General features: G+C 37.9%; 1 protein-coding gene across 5 annotated transcripts in view; it reads right to left on the reverse strand.

The window, feature by feature from the left end:
* Positions 1 to 2066: 2066 nt before the first annotated feature.
* The window catches only part of ust (uronyl-2-sulfotransferase), a 95679-nt gene continuing 70429 nt past the window's right edge, over positions 2067 to 27316 (reverse strand). For 2 of the 5 annotated variants that reach the window (XM_031902125.1, XM_031902123.1), the window contains 5 exons: positions 25940 to 26108; positions 22866 to 22963; positions 13086 to 13154; positions 7723 to 7880; positions 2067 to 4878 (listed from right to left, as the gene is read on the reverse strand). In XM_031902125.1, coding sequence (XP_031757985.1) covers positions 4589 to 4878; positions 7723 to 7880; positions 13086 to 13154; positions 22866 to 22963; positions 25940 to 26108 — 784 coding nt within the window. In that variant the 3' untranslated portion in view covers positions 2067 to 4588. The remainder of the gene's footprint in view (positions 4879 to 7722; positions 7881 to 13085; positions 13155 to 22865; positions 22964 to 25939; positions 26109 to 27316) is intronic. The other 3 variants (XM_031902124.1, XM_018094281.2, XM_002936257.5) reach the window with 3 other exon arrangements.

Here is a 27316-nt window from a genome sequence, read left to right on the forward strand (position 1 = left end):
CTCAAAAATTAGCATATTGTGATAAAGTTCATTATTTTCTGTAATGTACTGATAAACATTAGACTTTCATATATTTTAGATTCATTACACACAACTGAAGTAGTTCAAGCCTTTTATTGTTTTAATATTGATGATTGTGGCATACAGCTCATGAAAGCCCAAAATTCCTATCTCAAAAAATTAGCATATTTCATCCGACCAATAAAAGAAAAGTGTTTTTAATACAAAAAAAATCAACCTTCAAATAATTATGTTCAGTTATGCACTCAATACTTGGTCGGGAATCCTTTTGCAGAAATGACTGCTTCAATGCGGCGTGGCATGGAGGCAATCAGCCTGTGGCACTGCTGAGGTGTTATGGAGGCCCAGGATGCTTCAATAGCGGCCTTAAGCTCATCCAGAGTGTTGGGTCTTGTGTCTCTCAACTTCCTCTTCACAATATCCCACAGATTCTCTATGGGGTTCAAGTCAGTAGAGTTGGCAGGCCAATTGAGCACAGTAATACCATGGGCAGTAAACCATTTACCAGTGGTTTTGGCACTGTGAGCAGGTGCCAGGTCGTGCTGAAAAATGAAATCTTCATCTCCATAAAGCTTTTCAGCAGATGGAAGCATGAAGTGCTCCAAAATCTCCTGATAGCTAGCTGCATTGACCCTGCCCTTGATAAAACACAGTGGACCAACACCAGCAGCTGACATGGCACCCCAGACCATCACTGACTGTGGGTACTTGACACTGGACTTCAGGCATTTTGGCATTTCCCTCTCCCCAGTCTTCCTCCAGACTCTGGCACCTTGATTTCCGAATGACATGCAAAATTTGCTTTCATCCGAAAAAAGTAATTTGGACCACTGAGCAACAGTCCAGTGCTGCTTCTCTGTAGCACAGGTCAGGCGCTTCTGCCGCTGTTTCTGGTTCAAAAGTGGCTTGACCTGGGGAATGCGGCACCTGTAGCCCATTTCCTGCACACGCCTGTACACGGTGGCTCTGGATGTTTCTACTCCAGACTCAGTCCACTGCTTCCGCAGGTCCCCCAAGGTCTGGAATCGGTCCTTCGCCACAATCTTCCTCAGGGCCCGGTCACCTCTTCTCATTGTGCAGCGTTTTCTGCCACACTTTTTCCTTCCCACAGACTTCCCACTGAGGTGCCTTGATACAGCACTCTGGGAACAGCCTATTCGTTCAGAAATTTCTTTCTGTGTCTTACCCTCTTGCTTGAGGGTGTCAATGATGGCCTTCTGGACAGCAGTCAGGTCGGCAGTCTTACCCATGATTGCGGTTTCGAGTAATGAACCAGGCTGGGAGTTTTTAAAAGCCTCAGAAATCTTTTGCAGGTGTTTAGAGTTAATTAGTTGATTCAGATGATTAGGTTAATAGCTCGTTTAGAGAACCTTTTCATGATATGCTAATTTTTTGAGATGGGAATTTTGGGTTTTCATGAGCTGTATGCCACAATCATCAATATTAAAACAATAAAAGGCTTGAACTACTTCAGTTGTGTGTAATGAATCTAAAATATATGAAAGTCTAATGTTTATCAGTACATTACAGAAAATAATGAACTTTATCACAATATGCTAATTTTTTGAGAAGGACCTGTATATATATATACAGTTCCAGTAAAGGTAGCACACCACCTAAACAAGAGTCAATGCCTGGGTGCTACTGCAATCAAAATAGCAAAATACAAATACAATAAAGGCTCGCACTCACAGGACTTTGATAAGTATATGTCAAAAGAAAAAATAAAAAAAAGTTTCACAAAGCATATTCCTTACATGGTTTTTATTAATCTGATGTTTCAGTTCCTCACAGGAACGTTTCCTCAGGGAGTCTCCTGTTTCTTTTAATTAAGTTTGAGAAGCATTGTATCTTGTTTAGCATTCAGCACAGGTTCAGTGCAGGAGATCAAAGGGAAATGAGGGACGTTTTAAAAAGAATCCGAGACTGAGGGCATAGCTGTCAAAATCAGGAATGTCCCGGGACAGTTGGGAGGTATGAATGATTTTTGGCCTTCTGAATGCGAAAGAGCACCGCTAGCAAACATGTATAACATCTTCTTTAAGCAAGTTAAATGTACAAGTTTTATTAGTTGATAATGTTATTGATCATTTACAGTTACATAAACTAAAGTATAATGTCAGTGTCATAATAACAGTCCAATAAACCACTGTGTTTGATAATATGAAAAGTATTTTCTGATTTTGACATTTGTTCAGCTTCCTATAATACAGGTATAGGACCTGTTATCCAGAAACCTGTTAACCAGAAAGCTTTGAATTACAGGAAGGCTATCTCCCATACACTCTATTATAAACAAATAATTAAATTTTTTTAAATAATTTCTGTTTTCCCTATAATAGTAAAAATAGTACCTTGCACTTTATCCCAACTAAGATATAATTAAACCTTATTGGAAGCAGAACAATACTATTAGGTTTATTTAATGTTTAAATTATTTTTTTAGACTTAAGGCATGGTGATCCAAATTATGGAAAGTCCCCAGGTCCCAAGCATTCTGGATATGATTAGGGTTGCATTTATTAGTTGTATTTGCATAATACATTTTAACACTTCTTCAAGTAATCTGATAAACAAAGGCACTTTACTAAGATTTGACTATTAAGATTTAATGCAAAATGCTGTACTGCAAGAAAAGGCTGGCTCCTGGTGGCAACATTCATGGTGGCTCCTGTCTATCTATGTGATGACATGCTTATGCAATCTAAAAGGCTAGTTGGAGTACTTAGCAATTTGTATGCACTTTCCATATATTTTACATATATTTTGCACTATTATTTTGAGCTGTGTTTCCGACAGCATTAATTCATTTTATCAATTTTCAGGAATAGGGATTTTTTTAATGATGCATATGAGGCAGAAAAATTATTTCTCCAGTGTATGTGTGTATACATGCCACTTAATCTTTGTTATTCATGTATATTATTGTTACTGTGCATAATTATTTTTATGAATTTATAAAGTGTGATATTTCACCCCATTTGTAGTTACTGTACTGTAAGAATATACCACTCTGCGTATACAGTAGCACTGAATAGAGATTACATGCATGCACGAGTAATGGCAAAGAGCTGAATCAAGCAAGGTGCAGCACATTAATCCTGCTAAGGTGAACATAAGTTGGTGCGCTACTGGAGTTGACTTAATAGACAGAGAGTAGTGGTGAAATTAATTTTTTGGAATGTGTCATGGCACCTATCACTAAAAGAGCCTGTAATCCCTACCCTTTTGCTGTTCATGGAAGGTGTCTGCACCCATGTGCATGCACATATTGGTCATGTGCATGCACATATTGAGTGTCCTGGGCTCTGGCATACATTCAGTATGTGTATATATGTGCCTCAGCATGATTGCCCACACTCATATTAGGCACCTAGTGTGGACTGTAGGGATGAACTGAATCCAGGATTCGGTTCAGTATTTGGCCAGGATTCAGCCTCTTTTGGCAGGGTTCTGTTTCTTCCGAATCCACGGTCCCGGCGGAACCGAATCCTAGTTAGCATATGCTAATTAGCATTCAGAATAGTTACATTGCGCGTGCCAATTTTATCCCTTGCTAATTTTAATTAGCATATGCTAATTAGGATTAGGTTCGGTATCCATTGGGTTGGGTTCGGGGATTCGGCCAAACCCAAAAAACTGGGTTTGGTGCATCACTAGTGGACTGCCACAGTACTTGGTTGGACAAATACTCTTTTTCTTTAGCAAGAGCTAAAGCATATCTTTGGATATGTATTACATGCACCATATTACAGAAGCTCTCATTAGTTTAATCAGCCAAATGCAAAGATTTTAAATTTTTTATCTATAGCTATATGTTATATATATTTGTTAATTCCTTGGGTTCTTTAGAGAGTAAATAGTTGACAAATTGGTCTGGGAATCAGACTGATACACTTACTAAGATAAACATTTATAAAGCTGTGCAAAATATTTTTCATAGTTATACCTCTTTTTTACAACAGAGCACTTTGCTAATATTCACATAAAATCATTACACAGCTTTATAAATACCTGATTTTACACAGCATTCCATACTGAAAATTTTTTAATTGCGTTCTAATGCCACTTTTTTTTACCGTTTACCACGTGCAATTGAACAGGGCAAGTAAGGGGTATACACAGTAGTGCTTGATGCCTGAGTTGGCCTTTTAGAGTATGTGATGTGAAACTAACACAAGCAACATCCAGCCAGCGGGTACATTTAATATAAGGCTTACGTAAATGCAACAGTATGCAGAAAATGTAGATTACTTTTCTGCTTTTCTTAAAGTGAACATCCAGTTTTAATTCTTTTCTTTTTTGGTAAACCTTTCTCCTGTAATGGATGTACATAAAATCTGGCATTCTGTTGTGTTTTAAGCACCCATAGAGCAAAACTGAAAAATTTTTGGAAATACAGGCAATAATGTGTTAAATTTTATATATGTATTTCTTTCTAAAAATAAAACATTATAACGTAAACAAAATAGGGGTGCAGTATTCCATAATTCCACTTTGAGTTCATTTTTTGTTAAAAAAAACAGTTTATACATGGACTGTCAACTGTGATGCAGGAAGCAGTGCATCACCTTTTATAAATATCTTCTAACCACTTCTCATCATCTTGGTCCTCTTCATCTTCTATTGGTTCTTCTGTTTCCATTGGGTTTGAAATAGTAAATGAAGCTTCTTCACTGGGTTGCAGCTTAATGTGAGACTTCAGTCCAAACTTGTGCTTCAGCAGATGGAACTGCTCTTTAACATAGTAGTAAAATTCATATTCATATTTCATGCGCTGGTATAGAACCTGAAGTGCAGCAGGTGAAGGAAAAGTTTTCTTTACAGTGACAGTCAGGTTTCCAAGTTTTCTGTGTTCTGGAAATAGAATTGAGAATAACGGTAAAATTAAGGTTTACCTAACATTTACTGTGTAAATGTATAATCTCTCAACCTAACATTTACTGTGTAAATGTATAATCCCCTGCTGCCATGAGGTGAGTTGGGAAACTTGCCTCAGGGAGCGCCCCTGAAGTTACCAAGGGCAAGCAAAAATAATTTCGACTCTCCTAGTATCATCCTAATATACATACTCGAGTGTTTAACTGAGCATATGTAGATAATAAGGAGAAGAAGGGATGGCCGGGTAACTGTGGACTAGGAAAATAATTAATGAAAGACTTAAAGATTAGAGGCCTTATACACAATGCCCCACGCAGTGTGCAAAGTGCAAAAAAGGCAGCAATCTGCAATTTTTTTGCACTTTGCCCACACAGTGGTCAAGACTGTGTTTTGAATAGAGTGCTGCCTGCATTAGGTGGCACTTGATTTAAAAAGAGGCAGGCTGGGGGAGGCACATACACACTATTGCAGCCTTTAGTACTCTTGCATTTATGCCCGGAGGCTGGTAAATTACCCTCAGAACTTTAGTTGCACAAAGCAGCTAAAACAATACGAATGATACAGACACACACATGACACAACATTTTCTATAAAAACATTGTCTAATTTCCTATTAATTAAGGCAGTCACATTTCTTTCCATTTCAGGCCCAATACTGCACTAAAGGGCTCATTAATAATCTCCTGTGCAGTGCAATACTGTGTTCTTCCATTGCAGAATTGTATCATATAATTATAGTAATACATTGTAGCTATGACAGAACTAACCAGAGAGCAGTTGCAAGTTGGAGTAATATCACCCCACTCCCAGCAGCCAATCAGCATAACAATGGGAAGGGAGCAAGATAGCAGCTCCCAGTAGATATCAGAATAGCGCTCAATAGAAAGAAATCCAAGTCTGGCTTGGGACTCCTCCATTTATATGGGAGTAGGAGAAAGCAGTTCTAATGTGTAGGGCTGGCGCCTTCTGAAAGCTCAGATTCAGGCACAATGCACTGAGATGGCTGCCTACATACCAATATTACAACTATAAAAAAATACATCTGTTGGTTGAACAATACAATTTTAAATGGTATTACAATGGTGAATTATTTTCTATGTAAACAGTTTAATTTAGAAATAAAAAGTATACAATAAAAATCAAGACAGTATCCCTTTAAAAATTAAATTAATTAAATGTCTTCTGTTTTTTTTTCTTTTTTCTTTTTTCCCATCTTTCTTTATGATATACAAAATGATATACATGTAACATGTGAAGTAACTGCACCAACGAAACATGTGAAAAACCAATAAAAACAAAGTTTACAAAAAAATTTAATTAATTGTAACAGTACAGAAGTATTATATTTAAGTGCCACACAAAGTGTCCTTTACTTCTTGTGGCCCCACCCCTCAATCCTAGCCATTATGGCAGCCCTCCTCCAGATCTACAAGTTCTGACTGCCTGCCCATCTGCTACAAGTATGTGTCACACACAGAAACACACAATCTTTACATAATTTACTTTTAAGGTTTTGTAACAAACACATACTTCTACATACATCCATAAAACAATTCGCTTAGAATATACATATACACAGACAGGGGGGAGAATTTTTTTTTAAACTCCTGCCTATCCCTAGTACAGGTATGGGGCCAATTATCCAGAATGCTCGAGACCTGGTGTTTTACTGATAAGGGGTCTTTCAGTAATTTGGATCTCCATATCTTAAGTCTACTAAAATATTATTCAAATAATAAATAAACCCATTAGGATTGTTTCATATCCAATAAGGATTAATTATATCTTAGTTGGGAATCTCATTTTTAAATTTTTTTTGCTTATAATGGAGGCTATAGGAGAAGGTCTTCCCGTAATTCAGAACTTTCTTAATAACGGGTTTCCGGATAATGAATCCCATACCTGTACAGCTATTTTCTTAATATTATTAATGTTATATAAGTTTAAACAACAGAAAGGGTTAAATGCAATCTACTTTCAGTTGGATTACATTTATTTTCCCATATACTTGCATTGTGATAAATGTCCTACAGTGTGAAAACCTGTTGCAACTTTTCACCTTGGTGGAAAGATTATGCAGAAGACACTCTCTTGAGGAAAACAAGGGGGTAGGGTGAAAATGCATTGATAAACGAGCAAGAATGTTAACTTTTTTCAGTTTTGAAGATAAGCCATTAAACATTTTAAATGTATGTAAGAAAAAATTTTTATAAATAGGAAAAAATCAACAATGCAATATTGTACCATAAAAACAATTATGTTTTTGATAATTCTTCCTCTTAAAGGACAAGGAAAGGTTAATATAAATTAAAAGTAAGTCTAAAGGCATTCTTTTTAAGTACTTACTGCATATCTAAATTCCCAGATCCCTGCTTGCTTCTCTGAGATATGGTGCTGGCAGCCTACAGCAGTGTGAAGACTACAGTGACATCACTGAAATATCTCTGTCCTTCCTGTAGGCTGCCAGCGGCAGCCTTCCTATTCTCTGAGCATGTGTGTAACTTGATCCTGTCTCCTGGTCTGAGCTACACATGCCCAGCAGCCAATCAGAAGCAGATCTGCCAGAGGGTGGGGGGGGAGGGAATGAAACACATGTGCAGTATGAAGCAAGGAGGGAAAGGAAGGGAGAAAACCTTTTTAGAGATGGCTGCCTGTTCTAGAAAATGTAAAGTAAGTGTGACTGAGTAAATATTTGATTAGGTGAGCCAAAAGTGTGGCGTTTTTACTAAACAATAGGAGGACTATTGGGCAGTATGCTTTTTAAATTTTGACTTGCATTCTCCTTTAAATTTGATTACAAAGCAAAAACAATCTATGTACCTGGATTTTTATAGATGCTCATGACATCCTTGAAATAATGAGGTAAGAATCGTTCCAGCAAAAGAAGCACATCTTCCAGCTCTTCTAGAATTCCAACAAGTAAGAAATTCTCATTTACATTCTGTTTAGCTCGTTCCAATGCCCATTCACCAGGGTCCCTTTATAGAAAGCATAAAATACAGAGCATAATTTTGTATTTGCAGACAACAGGATCAAGTGAGGTGATATAAAACAATGCATTTTCTTATCAGATGAAAACTGGAAACATATTTTAAACTACTTCTAAAATATGTTAAAGGGGTTTTTAACCTTCCCAACTTTTTTGGGAGTTTTCAGATAATAGACCAAAGATAAAGACTTTTTCAATTGCTTTCAATGTTTTTATACCATTTTCTTATATTAAAGTTGAATTTTTCACCTTATCATAACTCCCTTAAGCAGTTCTGAGAGAAGGGGTGACTGGCTCTGTAAACTGGTCTAATTCAATACATCAGTTGATACATTTCTGATTTTAGACCCCGTTGAGCATAATCTTTGTTTTATTAAATGCAGCTGTTATAATTGATACAATAGTTGCTAACATTCCACCTATGCTGCAGAGAAATGTATCAAATAATGTACCAAATGGAGGAACATTAAAGGGGTGGTTCACCTTTAAGTTAACTTTTAGTTGAATGGCCAATTCTAAGCAACTTTTCAAGTAGTCTTGTAGTATTGTTACTATTAATACCTTATTTATACCTTAGGTCCTCTTCTGTTCATATATCAGTCCCTTATTCAAACCACTCCCTGGTTGCTAAGGTAATTTGGTTCCTAGTAACCAGATAGCTGCTGAAACTCCAAACTGGAGAGATGCTGAACAAAAAGTTAAAAAATGAAGACCAATTGCAAATTGTCTCAAAATATTAGTCTCTACATCATGCTAAAAGCTAACTAAAAGGTGGACAAACCCTTTAAACTCCAGTTTTTTACCATCATGTTAAAGGACAAGGAAAGGCAAAGTCACTTGGGGGTACCAAAATGTTAGGCACCCCTAAGTGACTTAAATCGTCTACCTTTTACCCTGGGCTAGTGCCCCTGTTCTGAGAGAACAGCACCAGCCCGGGGTAGCTGCATGCGCAGTAGAGTGAGAAAGTCGAACTTTAACAGAGAAGTCGGATTTTCACTCTACTGCGCATGCGCCAGTCGTGGGGTCCTGGCAAAAAAAAGCAGGAAGCGCTTGCTACAGGTACCCCGGGCTGGAGCTGTTTTCTCCTAACAGGGGCACCAGCCCAGGGTACAAGGTAAGCGATTAAAGTCACTTGGGGGTGCCTAACATTTTGGCCTTTCCTTGTCCTTTAAGAGATAGATGTTGTGGCTATACAGTATCTAAGTTCCAATAATTTAATTTTTTTAGTTTCTTCCAAAAACATTTTCAGATTTTCAGCTGAGAAAAGTGTCCCAATGTTTTAAAGAATCTTACCGGAACACTCTACAATTACTCCCCTCCCTCTATTCCATATGCTACTGAGTGATGGATGGCATAACCTTGGACATAACAGTGAATAAGTGCATAGTTAAGTAAAAAATGAATCTTACCAGAAGCTACACCTGCATCAATAACCAGGCTTACAAGCTGGTCCACACTGAGTGGTCCAGATTGGCTGCCTTTGGTGTATCCTCCAGGTGTTGGTTGTATATTTTAGGTTGTATTTCCCAGCCAAATCCTGAATCTTTAATACTTAATTATATGATTTGAAGGTTATGGATTTGGTTTAGTCAAGGGCTTGGATTTGGCCTAATTATGTTTAAAAAAGGCTTGAATTGATAAAGTAAGCTGTGTAATTATTATGGTTTACATGTATTGTAAAAACTAATAAAAAGTAAGTTGAAAAAAAAAAAATAAGGCTTGGATTTGACCAAATCCTGAACCATATATGCGTGCATCCCTAGTAGTATAATTGTAACTTGTGGTCAAACAGTATTCATTTTAAATGGTAGACCAGCAACCTGACAAATATATTTAAAATAATGGTAGATAGATTATGCTGGAATTCAGGATTTTCCCCATATATCCACTTCTTTGTAAATTTCAGCACAGCAATACCACAAATTTCTGGGTTTTAGCAACCCTTTGTGGCTTAAAATGTGTTGCCTTCTCTCGCTCCTTTTTTGCAGATATGAACACAGTTATACTATTTTGCTATAGTTCCAAAGCAGGAAAAAACATCATGCACCCAAAAATATCACATTCTTGATATGCATTAGGCTACAAAGAAATGCACATGAGGGTCAAGTATAGTTCTTTAACTACTTGCTCTATAATGCAAAGAAATAGACCTATATGACTAATTTGTAGTTCTATTTAAACTAAAATATTGAGGACCCCAAATGGCTACATGTTTGGAAGAACAGAGGTATTTATTATAAATATTTGTACAAAAGTAAAAAAAATAAATTGTACATATTTAAAGGACCAGATGCCCGAGGCAACATATCAAGACAGACCAAGTACGAACAAGATCTCCTTCACATAGGAATATTAATAGTGGGGCTCTGAAAATAGCTCTTCGAGTGGATCTAGAAGATCGAGTGGATATATATAGTAAACAGAGAGGAACACACCCTATACAAGTTCAAATGCCCTTGGTGCAGGTCAAAAACACAAATATAATAGAAAGAGTGCCGCACACACAGGGACTTGATGCAAAAGAAACCGTGTTTTTATTGAAAAAATTCCAACGTTTCGAGCACAACCAGTGCTCTTCCTCAGGGACAAACTAACATAACATGGCGCCAAAAAACTGCCACAGTAACCATGGCAACCAGTGTACCAGTGGTTTGTCCCTGAGGAAGAGCACTGGTTGGCTCAAAACATTGGAATTTTCTTTTTCTTTTGCATCAAGTCCCTGTGAGTGCGGCACTCTTTCTATTAGATATATATATATATATATATATATATATACACACAGTATATATATATATATATATATATACACACACAGTATATATATATATATATATATATATATATATATATATATATATATATATACACAGTCGTGGCCAAACGTTTTGAGAATTACATAAATATTGGAAAAGTTGCTGCTTAAGTTTTTATAATAGCAATTTACATATACTCCAGAATGTTATGAAGAGTGATCAGATGAATTGCATAGTCCTTCTTTGCCATGAAAATTAACTTAATCCCAAAAAAACCTTGCCACTGCATTTCATTGCTGTCATTAAAGGACCTGCTGAGATCATTTCAGTAATCGTCTTGTTAACCCAGGTGAGAATGTTGACGAGCACAAGGCTGGAGATCATTGTGTCAGGCTTATTGGGTTAGAATGGCAGACTTGACATGTTAAAAGGAGGGTGATGCTTGAAATCATTGTTCTTCTATTGTTTACCATGGTGACCTGCAAAGAAACGCGTGCAGCCATCATTGCGTTGCATAAAAATGGCTTCACAGGCAAGGATATTGTGGCTACTAAGATTGCACCTAAATCAACAATTTATAGGATCATCAAGAACTTCAAGGAAAGAGGTTCAATTCTTGTTAAGAAGGCTTCAGGGCATCCAAGAAAGTCCAGCAAGTGCCAGGATCATCTCCTAAAGAGGATTCAGCTGCGGGATCGGAGTGCCACCAGTGCAGAGCTTGCTCAGGAATGGCAGCAGGCAGGTGTGAGCGCATCTGCACGCACAGTGAGGCGAAGATTTTTGGAAGATGGCCTGGTGTCAAGAAGGGCAGCAAAGAAGCCACTTCTCTCCAAAAAAAACATCAGGGACAGATTGATCTTCTGCAGAAAGTATGGTGAATGGACTGCTGAGGACTGGGGCAAAGTCATATTCTCAGATGAAAACGCTTTCCAATTGTTTGGGGCATCTGGAAAAAGGCTTCTCCGGAGAAGAAAAGGTGAGCACTACCATCAGTCCTGTGTCATGCCAACAGTAAAGCATCCTGAGACCATTCATGTGTGGGGTTGCTTCTCATCCAAGGGAATGGGCTCACTCACAATTCTGCCCAAAAACACAGCCATGAATAAAGAATGGTACCAAAACACCCTCCAACAGCAACTTCTTCCAACAATCCAAGAACAGTTTGGTGAAGAACAATGCATTTTCCAGCATGATGGAGCACTGTGCCATAAGGCGAAAGTGATAACTAAGTGGCTCGGGGACCAAAACGTTGAAATTTTGGGTCCATGACCTGGAAACTCCCCAGATCTTAATCCCATTGAGAACTTGTGGTCAATCCTCAAGAGGCGGGTGGACAAACAAAAACCCACTAATTCTGACAAACTCCAAGAAGTGATTATGAAAGAATGGGTTGCTAACAGTCAGGATTTGGCCCAGAAGTTGATTAAGAGCATGCCCAGTCAAATTGCAGAGGTCCTGAAAAAGAAGGGCCAACACTGCAAATACTGACTCTTTGCATAAATGTCATGTAATTGTTGATAAAAGCCTTTGAAACGTATGAAGTGCTTGTAATTATATTTCAGTACATCACAGAAACAACTGAAACAAAGATCTAAAAGCAGTTTAGCAGCAAACTTTGTGAAAGCTAATACTTGTGTCATTCTCAAAACTTTTGCCCACGACTGTATATTTAGTAAGCCTTCAGGACTTGAAGATGGCTTGAGTCTAAGCTTAATTAAACACCATTTTTTTGCTTCATACAAGTCCTGTGAGTGCAGTTTGTTTGGGCTTACTAATTATGTTATGTTAACCATGCACCCAGGCAGTACCTGGAGTTTTCTGTGTCCACCATTCCTGGACTTTTTATATATATATATATATATATATATATATATATATATATAATTTACTTGTAAATATTGTAAATAATAGTACAGTGACTTTCAAGAATCTGACCCCCCAGACCCCCCATTACCTTTTTTTAAAAATAGGTCACCTGAAGGCTGGAAATGGTTTCAGCACTGTATAAATCAAAATAAACTCAGGAATCATCTGCATTGCTAAAAATGATCTACTAGTGGTAGATGTGAGAATAGTACCCAAGCTGAAGGAATAGGAGCAAAATCTCTCACCACTGAGATAAGAACTGCTGCCTGAAAGAATTGTGTTGTGCTGCCTGTTTAAAAAAGCACCATTATTATAAAAAATATTTTGGTTTGAGAATTTAAATATTTTAAATGATAGAATAAATTGCTAGCAGTGTACACAGTGTAATATGGCATTAAAATCTACACCATAATAAATGACAGAACCCCATTAAAAAAGTGCACAAAGAAATCTCAGAAACAAATACAAAAGGGATATTGGAAAAGAAAGTGTATGAAATCTTAAAAACATATTGAGGGAAAATACATTATGCTCTGGTGAGCAAGGTGTGCAGTACAATTTTACATTATCCTTACTTACAAACTGATGAAGATTCTTCACCTTCATATGGTGCACTGCACACTTCTAACATCTTAATATAAGACCTAGAAAAAATGGAAATTTTATTCAGTATTTCAAAAATGGTTTTTGGCTCCAAATAGCATTCATTCATTTGAAGGCCAACAGTTCTAGGTTTCTTATTCCAAACCATTTTTCTGTAGTTTCTTAAGGTGATAACCACCATGAAGGGTAAGTTAACTTCCTGAAAGAGTCTATAAATTAGGTGTGAATGATGGTGTTTCTGATCAAAAATAGTGCCTAGAGGCAAGCATGTCAGAATAGGTACCTGGTTTGAAATTTTAAATAGCATTTTTGTGTTCCTGTATATGTAGTTTTACTTGCCCAGAAGCAGAACCAATTTTGTATGCACCATTTTAGGAGATAACTATAAATCTACATTTTTTCTTTAGGATGTTAGAAGGACACAACATATGGCCTAGCATATTCCCTACAGCAAAAAAGGGGCAGTTCACTGATTAAGTTCAATTTTTGTCCAACTGGTCCCCTGCCAGTGTAGCTAGTATGTTTCAGGCTCCTGCCAGGTCAGGAACTATGGGTAGGCAGGAGAGGCACCTGCCTAGGTCCCAACGACAGGGGCGCCAGGCAGATACCTCTCCTGCCTACCCATAGTATGTGCTCCCTTGTCATTGCCCCACTGCTTGTCATTAAGCAGCGGGGGCAATGGACCCCCCCTGCAAACTACTTACTATATAAAAAGCATTTTATGTTATCATACCAGTTGCTTCCTTTACACACTGTTTTTTGAATAGGTGTGCATTAAGTAATTAATTAATTTGTCAAAATGCCCTTTTTTCACTTCTATATAGTTGTGATCAGCATTGCTCAGTCCTTCCTGCCTTCAATTACAACTTGAGCCCTGCTACACCTATTGGGGCAGTAGAACCCTGGAGCATCCCTAGCTCTGGACCAGGAGGTAGGTTCAGGGTTCCTTTAGCACCCTACGTCAATCAACACACTTCAGTTGTGCCAAAAGGCACTCATGCCACTTGCACGCTGAATACCAGAAATTACACCAGGTAGACTTAGAAAATATAGGTGCAGCTGCACCTGATTTTCGATGAATCATGGCAGGAACAGCACAATTGCACCTACAGGTGGGCGATACCGGGGAGACCCTGGGGCAAAACGATTGAATTATATTGGCCGCAAGGGGCAGTTGGTTCGGGGACCGCACCTGATCCGACTGAATTTTCTAACCTGGCCGATCGATATCTGGCCAATTTCAGGCCAGATATCGCTCGGCCAGGCCCCTCGTTTCTGCCCCTACACGGGCAGATAAGCTGCCGATATCGTCAGCTACAATAATATATACTGCACTTATGGATGTACATGTGCCCTTTTGTCTGTTGTATTAGTGGCCAAAACCTTCTCACAATTTATTAAATTCTATTATGTAACAGGGTTTTGACAGAATATTTATACAATTAGTCCCTCCCTTGGGGTTAGGCTAAAGTAACAAAGTTCAAGTTTATAACGGTGATCCACAAATCTCCTAATAAGGATATGTGCTACTGCTTTGCAAATTTTTCTGGTGTTGAAGTAATATTTTTTTTATCCCAGATAATTTTTTTTTTAGGTATGGCTTTAATTGCTTATGGAAGGTAGCTACATGCAGTGCATGCAGCCAGAAAGTAACCTCACACCCCCCAACCCCACCCTACCCCTGTGAACATGCACGGTAATGACCAGGGAGGCAAAGTAGATGGAACTAGTAGCATTAGATGGACTAGGGTTAGGCAGAAAGAAGAGGAATGATCCTAGCACCCCCCATTGTTGCACCCTAAGCACATACCTCTTCTGCCTAGCCCTAGTTTTGCTCTGGTTGCATGCAATTCCTATCCACTGTTTTTCTGTTCCACTGATATGGTCATGTGTTATAAATATGTATTCACAAAAACTATCATAGATTGTATGACAGAATCCACCCTATATACCAATGGGTATTAAGGGGGCTTAAACAATTTTTTATGGACCTTTGGAAATAGGAATAATAGAGTTGTTGGATGTTCTGTAATCAAATATTCCTGTGTAGTTTTGTCAGTAGTACCGTTTAAGGTAAGGTAAGGTCTAAGGTTTCTGAAATAGTTATTTTACCTTTAATACCACATTTTCAAATGTCTCAACATTGTTATTTAATAGATCAGGTGCATAAATTCTTGGTTTTCTAAGGCTATGTAGTTGTACAGGTAGAGATGCATTAAATTACATTTTAGGGAACAAAGTCCTCCAAATAGATTGAAAGAAACCTAACCATTTGGTTTAAGTCCAGAGGATTTTTGATATTTGGAAGTTTGTTGAAATCACTTGTTATGGCCATACACAATAAGACTTGCCCATTTATCAAGTTCATGAAATAAGTGGATCTTTGCTCAGTTTGGGCCAACTAAGCAGATACAATTGTGTGGAACCCAGGCCAACAATGAGATCATAATGTCACCCAATGCAGGCCCGTTGGGAGAGGACTGCATCAACACACCATTTTGGTCCTTATCTGACAATATTTTTGAACCTGCCCAATTTTCGGGCAGATACCAGATAAGCTGTCAGGCCCATACATGGGCTAGTTTGCAAGTGTGTCCTAGTATACTTTTGCATGTCCTACACTAGTGATGTGCCCCCCCCCCTACGGCACAGGAAAGGTAAGCTTTGGGGGCGGCGTTGAAGGCCCACCTTAGGGCAGCTCCAGGGTAAGAATCACATATGGCTGATCATTTACTTCACATACATAGTCATACTGCACTTTTTTATGACTCATAAAATGGTTCTGTCTCGTTCATTTGGCAGTTGTTTTTGGGCCTTTTGTAGAATCTGCTTAGCTTTGTGGGCCCTTATGGTGAAATCCAGACGTGTGCTACATGGTATGAGCCCATGCCGTAGTCATCTGATGTTGAAGCGCAGGTGGTTTCTATAGGCTGACAGTTTTCTTGCTGTTTTCATATATTCCCATACAAGTTTGAGGGTTTTCTCTCCAAAATGAGTTGCAATATGGCTGTTTAGGTTATCATTCATCATGGGATACCTTTAGTAATAAGTCAAATCTAGTCAAATCATTTATTGTCTGTCACATACAATGATGTTTTGGCATCTCTCTCTGGACAGTTTAATAACACCTTATAGCTCCAATCATGCTAATACAATCAACACCTAAACTCCATGAGGTTTCTGATCCCATACTGGTTATGCTAAACAGATTGTGCTGATTGGAACAAGATTCTCTGGTATTTAACTCTAAAAAGATTTTTGTTCAAGTCATGCTGAATTGAGAAAGCCAGCTGGATGACTAGTGAAACATCCAGTTAATTTGACTTATTACTATAAATGTGTCTCAGTAGTATGACACAAAAATTTAAAGAAATTTGGTGACAATTAATAATAGAAAATCTATATACGTCAGTGGAGTGGTGATTACCCCTTCATATGCATATATATTGTGCATGATTGGTGGAGTAATGCCTGACCCTAACCTCCACGCTCCCAGCCCAAACCCTTCCTGGCCCAGCTAGTGCCCTCTATTTATAGATCCACGTATGACCCGCCGAACAATAATGTCACAAAAAGGATGGGGGTGCGCACGCGTCTAAAAATAAGAAAGCCAGAGTCAGGAGGCCGGCAGTGAAGGGTCGCGGGTGGGGAGAGCAAGAAAAAGAGCCAAAAATGTTGTGCAGAGGCGGGCCTGTACCCGCCCGACCCATGGGTCCCGTGGGTATCGGGCAGACCCACACATGACTAATACAGACATTAGGGTCCACTGAGAAAGAGCAATAGATCATGTAAATATGAGGGTATTATCATTATGTATTTATAGGGAATTGACTAAAACATATGTTTGTAGACATGATGGAATAAGGCAACACAAAAATAAAACAAACAAGTTCCCAAATGAATGCTCAGAAGAAATTCTAAAGGTTTTTTTGGATGCCACCATATCTTTGAATGGGGTATTTTCTCAACTAAATTTCATAGGAAAATAATGATGGAAAATAGTGCATGGAATCATTTACTGCATGCAGCTAGCTTCCATAATTGCCACACAATTAGGGCCATACCTAAAGGACAGTTTATATATGTCAAAAAGGGTGCTTTAATGCCAGAAAAAAATTAAGCAGCGCAGTTCTTTATTAGGACCATGGATACAACTGTAAATTTGTTTAAAAACATGTGGTAAGGAGACTAAACCCAAGAATAGGGAGAATAATGGTATTACTTTTCTGTCAAATAAGCAAGGTAATTAAACCAATTGTGAGATGTATTGGCAACTAATTCAAAAAAGACAAAACATTTGGGAGTAACTTAAAATCAACTATTCAGTAAACAATCTATATTGGAGGGTACCCCTAAAAAGGAACATACCTGTGCATGGAGTGTAACTGCTGTAGTTTAATCTTGAAAAGGGAGTCAGTCACCAACTCAGGAGACAAAATAACTCCCAATGTATATGTAATTTGCAATACAGAATTCTGAAATGTGTTTGTGGCTCTGTGCATGCTGGTCAGACTTCAAGACATATGAAATTACACAAATATGGCAAAATGCTATTAAAAAATGTCAAACCAGGTACTAATTCTGACACCACTGTCTCCAGCGAGAAGCACAATAGCTCACAGGTAATTTGTAAAGTCTTAGAGGCAGTAACCTTATACCCTTGGTGAGGTGATCACCTACTAACTACTAAGAAGAGAAGGGTTTTGGATAAAAAAATAGAAGCAAAGGCCCCAACAGAAATGAACAACAGATGGATTATTAAACCATTTTTGTGAAATAATGAATACAACTGTTCTCCAGCTTCTTATATTAAAGGACAAGGAAAGGCTTGATAATAGGAAACCCACTTATTGTACAGCGCTGCGGAATATGTTGGCACTTTATAAATAAATGTTAATAATAATAATAATAATAGGTTAGAAACACTGTGGGCTGCCAGTATGTTATGCACCTTACAGTGTATTAAATTAACTTTTTTTTCAGGGGCTCCAGTTCTAAAGAAAAACTGCACCAGTCTAAGTATGTTTCTACCTAAATGCCACACTGTGCTCCCCAAGGCTCTCTTGTCCTTTCTTCAGACTACAGATGGTGGTGCAGCTCTTATTTAGAAAGATCCCCCAAATTTTACCAAATAGGGACAGCAGAGTTAGAAATGTAATACAATGTGAATACACTGGGAATACCTTACATATTGGCACCACTAGTGTATTTGCCTTTACTTGCCCGTTAAGATAATCAGAAGTGCACAATGAAGATGAAGAATGTGATGAATCCCACCAGTTTGTAAGCAAGGATAATATTAAACTGTTCTACACACCTTGCTCAACAGATTATATTTATTCTACACGTTAATAAAATTGATATTTAATTGTTTTAATGTTTTTAACATTTTGTACACAGGTTTTTTTTCTATAAGGACACAAACTGAACTGTTTTTTTATGGTAAAACATGTTGTGGCAAAAAATATAACCCATTAGAAGTTTGTCTCCTGCCCTTTTTAGAAACAGGCGCAAATGTATTTGAGTATAATAGCCAATATAGAGGGCTATTAGTTAAAAATGTACAAAGTGGGGTTTGTATTATAATTGAAGTATGTAAATCCTGGAGCATGTTTGAGATATTAGAAAAGGTAAACATAGCTATTTATTTACAGTAGATTGGAACAAACTGCAACAATGTTAAAAAGAAAAGATAATTTTTGGATATCCTTCCTTGACATATTGGTGCTCACTTAACAGCAACCCATAGCAACAACTACAGTTAGGGTAAATCATATTAATTATATGTGTCCATTGCTAGGAGTCATAGACAAAACACTATCCAACAACATGGCCAGAGTTAGACTACGTACGCTCATATTCTATGCAAAATTAAACACTAATTATGCACTGGATGGGAGATACCCTTCCCTCCCTAACATTCTAGAGATGACTAGTAGATGGAGCTCTTCCCCTCATTTAATTAACTTACAAAACAAGGGGTGAATATGGCAAGTTTGATAAGATCTAGGGAAACTGGTGCAACCAAGATAACTTGGACACATAACTCACCCCTTAGACAGAGCATGACTGACCTGACATAACTAAACCCAGTCACCAATATTCGACAATAATCGACAACTGCAATGCCTAGCGATAGTATCCTTGCTTGTATTGAGCTAAACTTGACACCATTTCAATGTCAGTATATCAAACACTGTTTTGTATTTTATTGTTCTGTGATGTTGTAAAATTAATAACATTTACCTTTAAAAAAAATGTATGTGTCCATCATTTATATTATCTAGAATTTCTATCCTCAAAAATTTTATGTTTAATGTTATGTTTCTATTCTCTTTGAATATCCATTAACAATTTTTTTTAATGTACCTTCAAGTTGGAGGTGGCATAACTGATGACACAAAATAGACATTGAGCCACCATTTTCAGCTCTCTTGAGCTCTATGCTAGCTCTCCCCTAGATATATTGTACTTTGCCTATTTACATGCACTTTTGGAATGGCACTTGAACAAAGCACTGCATAATTTGCTGGCACTATATAAATACATGATGATGATGATGATGATGAAATAAGGACGGTGCGGGGAGTAGCAAAACAGGGGTGCCAGTAAACAAAATATTTGGACTCCAGATGTAGTAAGCTATTTTCACACTTGGTGGGAACAGAGCCGTATGTTGGTTAGAGATCTGTGATACACCTGTGATTCTTGTAAAGTTTGTGAGCATATTTTAAGAACAAGAAAATGTACTTTTTATAGGAAAACCACTGAGTCAATTTGCGAACTGCATGTCAGTATTCACCAGAGATAGCCCCTCATCCCTGCTCCCATCAGGGTCCCCCCAGATCTTTAAAGGAGAACCAAAGGTTCAAAAGTAATTCATGCCTATAAATAGGCCTCCTTATGGCATCATGAAACTCTACAGTCTTTTGCAGGAAATCCTTAAAATAAAATAAAAACAATATATAGAAGTTATTTTTCATCATCTATTAATGTGCTGACATGTTGCTTCCCCTTCTTGTCACTTCCTTCAGCCGGTGATGAAGTACGCCTCCTGCTAACTAAAGATAGCTGTTCATCATTCCAAAACAAGAAAAAACAAACAACTGACAAGGCATAGGATTTTACAACTGGGAATGTTCTTGTCCAGGGCAGCTGCGAGAATGTAACAAAGGAAGTATGATGACATTACCCAGCAATAGAAAAAGAAGACCTGGAATGCAGGGATTCATGATACACAGGACGGAATAGAGTGGTGCATATGATTTTACATATGATTTGTAAAGCACCCTTTCTGTTTCAGCTTACTTGATTATTACCTTTCCTTGCCCTTTAAATTATCAACTTATCAAGCATTTAGTGACAAGTGCTTGCCCCCCCAATCCTTGGGCCCTCCCTACCTGCCCAAAAGGCATTGAGTGGCATTGGTGTATGTTGCCCCTATACTCCTATTATTTTTACAGATGGGCAAGAGAGATGATGGTCTGAATATGGTCAGTCAGTAATTAGTCATAATTATTTAGGGGTCTGTGCCTTACTGTTGCTTTTTTGTTCCCAACTATTTTATTGCCTCTGCCCAAGTTCAGCAGTTGCTTTTGGTTACACTATTGTGCAGATACCAGTTTATCAGAGGATTCCTCTGGCTGTGCAGCATTCATCTGTAGGAAATTAAGGTGGCCCTGTTATCCAGAATGTTGTTCCAGAAGTTTAGGTATGTACTGTTGTTCTCAGTAAGCCTCAGGACCACCTTAATTTCCTACAGATGAATGCTGCACAGCCAGAGAAATCCTCTGATAAACTGGTATCATTTTTGGCTAACTATGCTACATATATTGAAAACATTTCATTTTTACACTGAATTGCAAAAAGTGGGTAGACGTCCTGCCGTAGCTTCCAATGTATTGTGTAGGTACTCATCCACAGGTAGCAGTCCCCGTGCTGGCTGTATATTTTACAATTATAATTACAAGAACCCGGAGAGTACGCTTATTTGCAGTGAAACAGTGTAGATTTATTGAGACATCTTTTTCAGTAGGCTTAATTACGGAGACATATGTTTAGGGGTATAGTTTCCCTTTAGGCCTTTGTGGGCTGTTTTAGACTTTTTTTCTGCTGTAGAGGGCAGAGCTACAACTGATTTTATGTCACTGATAGGCAAGTTCTAATTACATCTGTTTTTGTCATGCTAAGAACAGTTGCATGATGAGGTTACTGACAGAGATGATTTCCATACCGACATCAAGTTTCTGTGGAGTTTTAGGGTTTGTCCTCAATAAGGTCCAATTGCATGCCTAGTATTGTAGTACAGATGCATAGGTCTTAATGTCCAATTTAGTTGTTTGTCCATTTTCTGGTTAATTGTTTTAGGATGCAGGGCTTTTTTTCTTACATACCAAATAGGTAGCTGGCTTTAGAATAAAGGTGGCCATATGCTGTGTGATCTGCTTATTTGGCGAGGTCGAAAACAAGCAGGGCCAAAGCATCAAATTAAAATGGTGGCTATATGGGCTGTCGGACCAAGGACAGCATCAACAAGCCAATGCAGTCCCCAAACCAAAAGGAAAATCAAACCTGCCAAATATCGGTTGGGTAGGACTGTTGGGGGTGCCCATACACGGCCAGATAAGCTGCCGAATTGGTCTGAAAGATTATGGATTATGGTGAGTGATAAAAAATTCTCTTATCAGACATTGTTCTCCTGAGCAACCAGAAGTAGGGTAATCTGTTACCACCTGTTCAATTGCTTCTGGCTATAGTGTCTTCTTGACGCTTAGTGATTTGGAGTAGTCTCATTTTATTTAAAAATGTTTGCGGTTAGTACTATCTACTGCTTTTACCAGCCTTGTGGGATTTGAGGGGATGGTTATCAGGTTATCTGGGGATGGCAGGATCTGGTCCCAAACAACCAGTGTGTTAGATGGGAATGGTGAACATATTGTGCGCACTATATATTCTATCAGCCTAAGGAAAGTTTATAAGATATGTACTGATGGACTGCTACCCTATATCCCAATGTGAACCATCTAGCAGGTATGCCCACAAAATCCACAAAGGTCCGGTTTTAGAATTGTGCCATGCCATCTGCAGGCTGCGTCTTTAATGAAACTCACATATCGCTAACAATTGAAAGAATGTACCAGAGCTGGGGATTGAGCGAGAGATTCCATCAGATATCGAAATCTTACTCCTCTCCCAGTGCAGCTCTGTACTTTCTAATACTAGCAGTAGTATCAGGTTGTGAGCAGGGTGGGTTGCATTCAGGGTTGTGGAAGTGAGTGCCCTGGCCCAGGTGTGAACTGCAAGTAATCCAGTAATCAAAATATGGCAACTGCATTTTCCCATAGTGTTCTATTTAAACACATAATCCTTCATTTTTGACTGATTGGCTTTTTCTGTGTAATTATAATAAATGCCTTTTATGTGATGGTAACTACATTATTTTAAAGTTATTTTCATAAAAAAACAGTCTAATAAATGTTAGCACAAGTTACATAATTGCGTAAGCATAGGGGCCCAAGTGCATGTAGCAAAATAACTTCCAATATAAACAGCTGACGTTACTCTATAATAAGCAGTTCATGTAAATAGTTAAAATGAATAATTAATGTGCTAATTATACATAAATATGGGCAATACTGATATATTTGTCTGTTTATTAACCTTTTACTCAGGAGTCCCAAATTATGTTAGGGAACAGGTTTAGAATCAGTTTTGCAGTTTCCATAAAATATCTATTATAAGAGGAAATTTACCTGCATTTTGGATGTTGCCCACAAAAATATGGAATAATATAAAATAATCTGGGATTAGAACACTCTGCGTAGTTTTCAAGAATGCACTCGTTTATATCCTGTAGAAGAGAATACAAATACATGAAAAGCTTTATGCATAATGTCTTTAATATATAATGCATAATGTCATAATGAGTTTAATTAAATGTTGATTTATAATTCATTCTCATTATCTTAATTTTATGAATGCCCCTTAAATAACTGCACACCATAACTCTACCTTTACTCTTGAAGGGGATTTACTAGTGATTTGTAATAGGAAAGAACTACATAATCTCTGTAGATTGGAAACCTATTAAATGCAGCATGTGACATTTATTAGCATTTATTTAGCTCAACATGTTTCAACCAAAGCCCTTTTGAAGTGTTTAAATTTACACGTTTACATTTTAATCAATGCTCTAAAACTAACATTCAGATTGAAATTGTAGGATTACAGTCTAAAAATAACAATTCTGGCAATATTCTGATCATTAATAATGGTCAGGCAAAAATCGTACAAAAGTTGTGTTCCAGGAATAAGTGTTAGGTTACCCAAGGATATCATAACTGTTTGACTAAATGACCGATCGCCATGGCATAAATATTGTCGAGACGATAAGTCACAGTCCACACACGGTCCAAAATTTGCATGAAACTTTGTTATATCAGTACCTGTGTGGCCATCTTAAGACTGACAGCATAAGCCTTTAGTTCTTCTACATTCAGATGTATCCTAATTAGCTGGGGCTTTTAAACTAGAGTGTCTGAGTTAAGGCTAAGTGCAACATGGATGCTACATCAATGGCTATACCCTTCTTTTCTCACTAGAGCTCCTGAAAGGATACATGCATAGCGCTGTCTTACTATTCAGTCACAATATTTGCCGGGCATCAATAACTTTAAATGATTTTTAATTATTTTAAATGCACTACAGGTTTAGAATACTAAAAGGCAGTGAAAGAGTACAAGTACAATGAGGAGCTATGGAGTGGCACACAAGCAAGCAAGTGTGGTACTTATACCTCAGGGGTCATTTACTTACCAAACTGTAGTAGTGGACCCACATATTTCCCTACAGTGAGTTGCATGAAAATTCCTAATTATTATCAACAGGCACACTTTAGTATAGTTGTGCAGGATGCCACTGCCTTTCTCCTCTCATCTTACAAATTGAGCACCATTGCACCAGTCTCATCTTTGGAAGAGTTACTTATAAAGGTAGAAGCTGTGTATTGGCAGTCATTCTCCTTCTCTTTGAGAGCTTATTATGGATTTTTATTGTCTGCTCCAGAATGTAGGTTAGAATGAGCGCTGGCATATGGGTGCTTCTACAATGCCGGTTAGACTAAAAGCTGGAGGTTTCTTTCTTTATTTCATGTACAAATTGTAACTTAATATTGCTTATAGCCTCCATTCAGTCTTTAGGGTTCTTATACATGATTTTTGTATGTTTAAGTACACCTGAGTACAGCTTATTGATTTCATCATATTTTGCCAGTTTTACTTGTGTTTAAATTGCTTTTTGTTGCAGTTAGGTTACATTTTGTTTTTTACATGTAACAGTGCGGCAGTTTTTGTGCTTACGCATGCTTGTTAAACAATAATTTGTTACATTTAAAAAAATGCATACAAACAAAATACATGCAGTTTGACAAGCTCAAAAAATGCAGAAAACTTACCTGTGCAAAATAGTCCTTGGAACAAGGAACTCCATACACGTGTATCATAAAAAAATTAAAAAGCTTGGCACCTAAACCCGCCAAGTTTTTTTATTTTTTGTTGGGAAAAAAAACCCGATCTTCACAAAGCATAGTATTCAAATAAAGTAACCATGTGGGAGTTTGGGAACTCTTGCGTAGTTTTAGTATCTAAAAGCTTGAACGTTCTTAAATCAGCCTAAGATTCATGTGGTAAGAGACACAGTAGATAAGAGGTCCTTGCCCCACAGAACAGGCACAAAATGATGGGCAAAGGTACACAAGAATTGGGCATTGGCCCTTAAGTGCCAGGACTGGACTACATAATGTTCTAGTGCTCCAAAAGGTAGCATCTAAGTTTTTTAAGAGATTATAAGAGGAATCCAGGGATGGAATTCCAGATGTAAGAAGCAGCATGATTTTAAATGAAAGACAGCAGTAAATAAAGTTATACATACATAAAAAGTAACAAGAAATATAAATTTGACAGTGTTGACAGTCAAGCAACTAGTGTGAGATTTAAACCATATCCTTAAAAAAAATGCATATGGAGTGAACATACACCTTCCTGCTCCCTTTCCTCGAACCCCATTGACAGGCAAGGTGTCAGACTGTTCGGAGCTGCAAAGACTGGATACTGGTGTGAAAACAAAACAGTATGCATTTTCTCACTGATATCATATCACGTATGATATGCGGATCCACTTTCCTCCACCCGGGTAAAAAACACAGGTGGAGAAAATCATATGATCTGCTCTGTGTGCCCCTTGCCTAAAAGCAACTTGTCTCTACTCAGCATGCAGATAAAGGATGTTTTAAGCTTTAGTAGCAGTGAACAATAATTTTTAACACAACACAGGCAAATTACAGAATGCTGGAAAGTTAAGGTTGCCATACCCAGATGATAAGATAGTAACGTAGTAAGTTAGGTTGAAAAAAGATGTATGTCCATCACGTTCAACCATAATGCCTATATATTACCTGCCTAACTGCTAGTTGATCCAGAGGAAGGCAAAAAAAAACCCATCTGAAGCCTCTGTAATTTGCTGCAGAGGGGAAAAAATTCCTTCCTGACATCAAGATGGCAATCAGACCAGTCCCTGGAAACTGTGGACCAGCATCAGCTTGTTGAAGTGGTCCTCGCACCAACAGCCTGCATTTACCATCATTATAATCCATCAGCCCAATATCACTCAGCTTGGGGTGAGCATATTGGGGAAATAACCACTCATTTGGTGACTTTGCCAAACGAGCAGATCTTTAAGTGTATTGCCAACTTTAGTTGCAATTGTCAGGGTCACCTCAAGCAATTGTAGTTATAATAAATAATGCCACTGCAGATATTGTTGCACTTACTAAGTTTCTTTCTTCTTCTTTCATACCAGGGGTTCGTATCATATGGTTTTGTTCCCCTCTCCAGTCACCAAATCGGCGGAAAAAGTAATTAGAGAGAAATCTGCTCACAGGATCTCTAACTATATTGATATACACTGGTTGCTCAGCCCCAAACCTACAAGAAAGCAAACTGATTCAACAAATTGTTTATTTACAAGAAATCCACAAACACTGAATACATTATGTTAACATTTATACTGGTTAAGATTAACCAGAAGAATACAAAAGTATTAGCTTACCTGTGTACAACACTGCACTCAGCTGGAACCAAAGTAAATTAGAAAATAGCACAGGCAGAAAAAAAAACAGAGGTAATGTGATCATTTAGGCCCTTGGGAACAAAGTTTCATTACCTCCAAGTTTCTATCACCTCCCCTTCTTTGTTGGAGGACATGAGCAATGATTATATGGCATAATATAAAAAAAGTGAACTGTTTTGCCCCATAAAAATAAAAAAAAAATAAGATTCCCCAGTATTCAGGGCCACGTTCTGCAGCACTTCCAGGTTTGGAAGCCCCTAGGCAATGAGCAGAGGCAGGGAACAGCCATAGGAAACGGCAGGCACGTGGATACTACATGCCTGCACTTTGCTTGTCTTCTTCTTCCACCCAGCACAGCCCACTTACAGGATGAGGGAAAGAAGATGGCCTCCGGTTCCTGCATGCCCTCCAGGAAATGTGTTGAATTTCAAGTAGCTGAAGTAATTTTTGGGCAATTTGTATGAACTAACTTCATTTTGGGGTCTCTTAGCAGATTGTGTACTTTTCAAAAATATATAATTTCCTGGGGTAAACCAAATGTTCCAGGATTTTTGGCTTTGAAATCTAAGATATGCCATATTCTGCTGTAATGCTTTGAAAATTTGGCAATTTACTTCTGGAAATTTGTGAAGTCAGAAATCTCCATAAAACTATACATCCCTACATCATGAAATATAGCAATTATTTTTTTGGTAGTATTTAGAGTTCTACATCTTGTTCCAGGAGTATAAATACACCAAAACTCAGGCAGATTTGGAAAGCTTAGGTTCCTACCTACATAATGGTTATTCAGAGGCCAATGAACCTGCTTGTATGTTTTTGGAGTGTGAGAGAAAACAGGAGTATCTGGAAGAAACCAACATAGACATGGGGAGAACATACAAACTCCTTGCCGATAGTGCCCTGGCCTCAATTGAACTAAGGACTGCAAAGCAAAAGCGCTACTCACTGAACCACCATGTTACTGAAACTTTGCCAACATATGACAAGCCATAGGGACACCAAGTGTGATACGCTATAAAAGAACAAATGCATGTCTGTGATGTTCGCTTATAGTGTTGTCTTATATGTGGATGGC

Source organism: Xenopus tropicalis, chromosome 5 (assembly GCF_000004195.4).
Source record: "Xenopus tropicalis strain Nigerian chromosome 5, UCB_Xtro_10.0, whole genome shotgun sequence".
NCBI lineage: Eukaryota > Metazoa > Chordata > Amphibia > Anura > Pipidae > Xenopus > Xenopus tropicalis.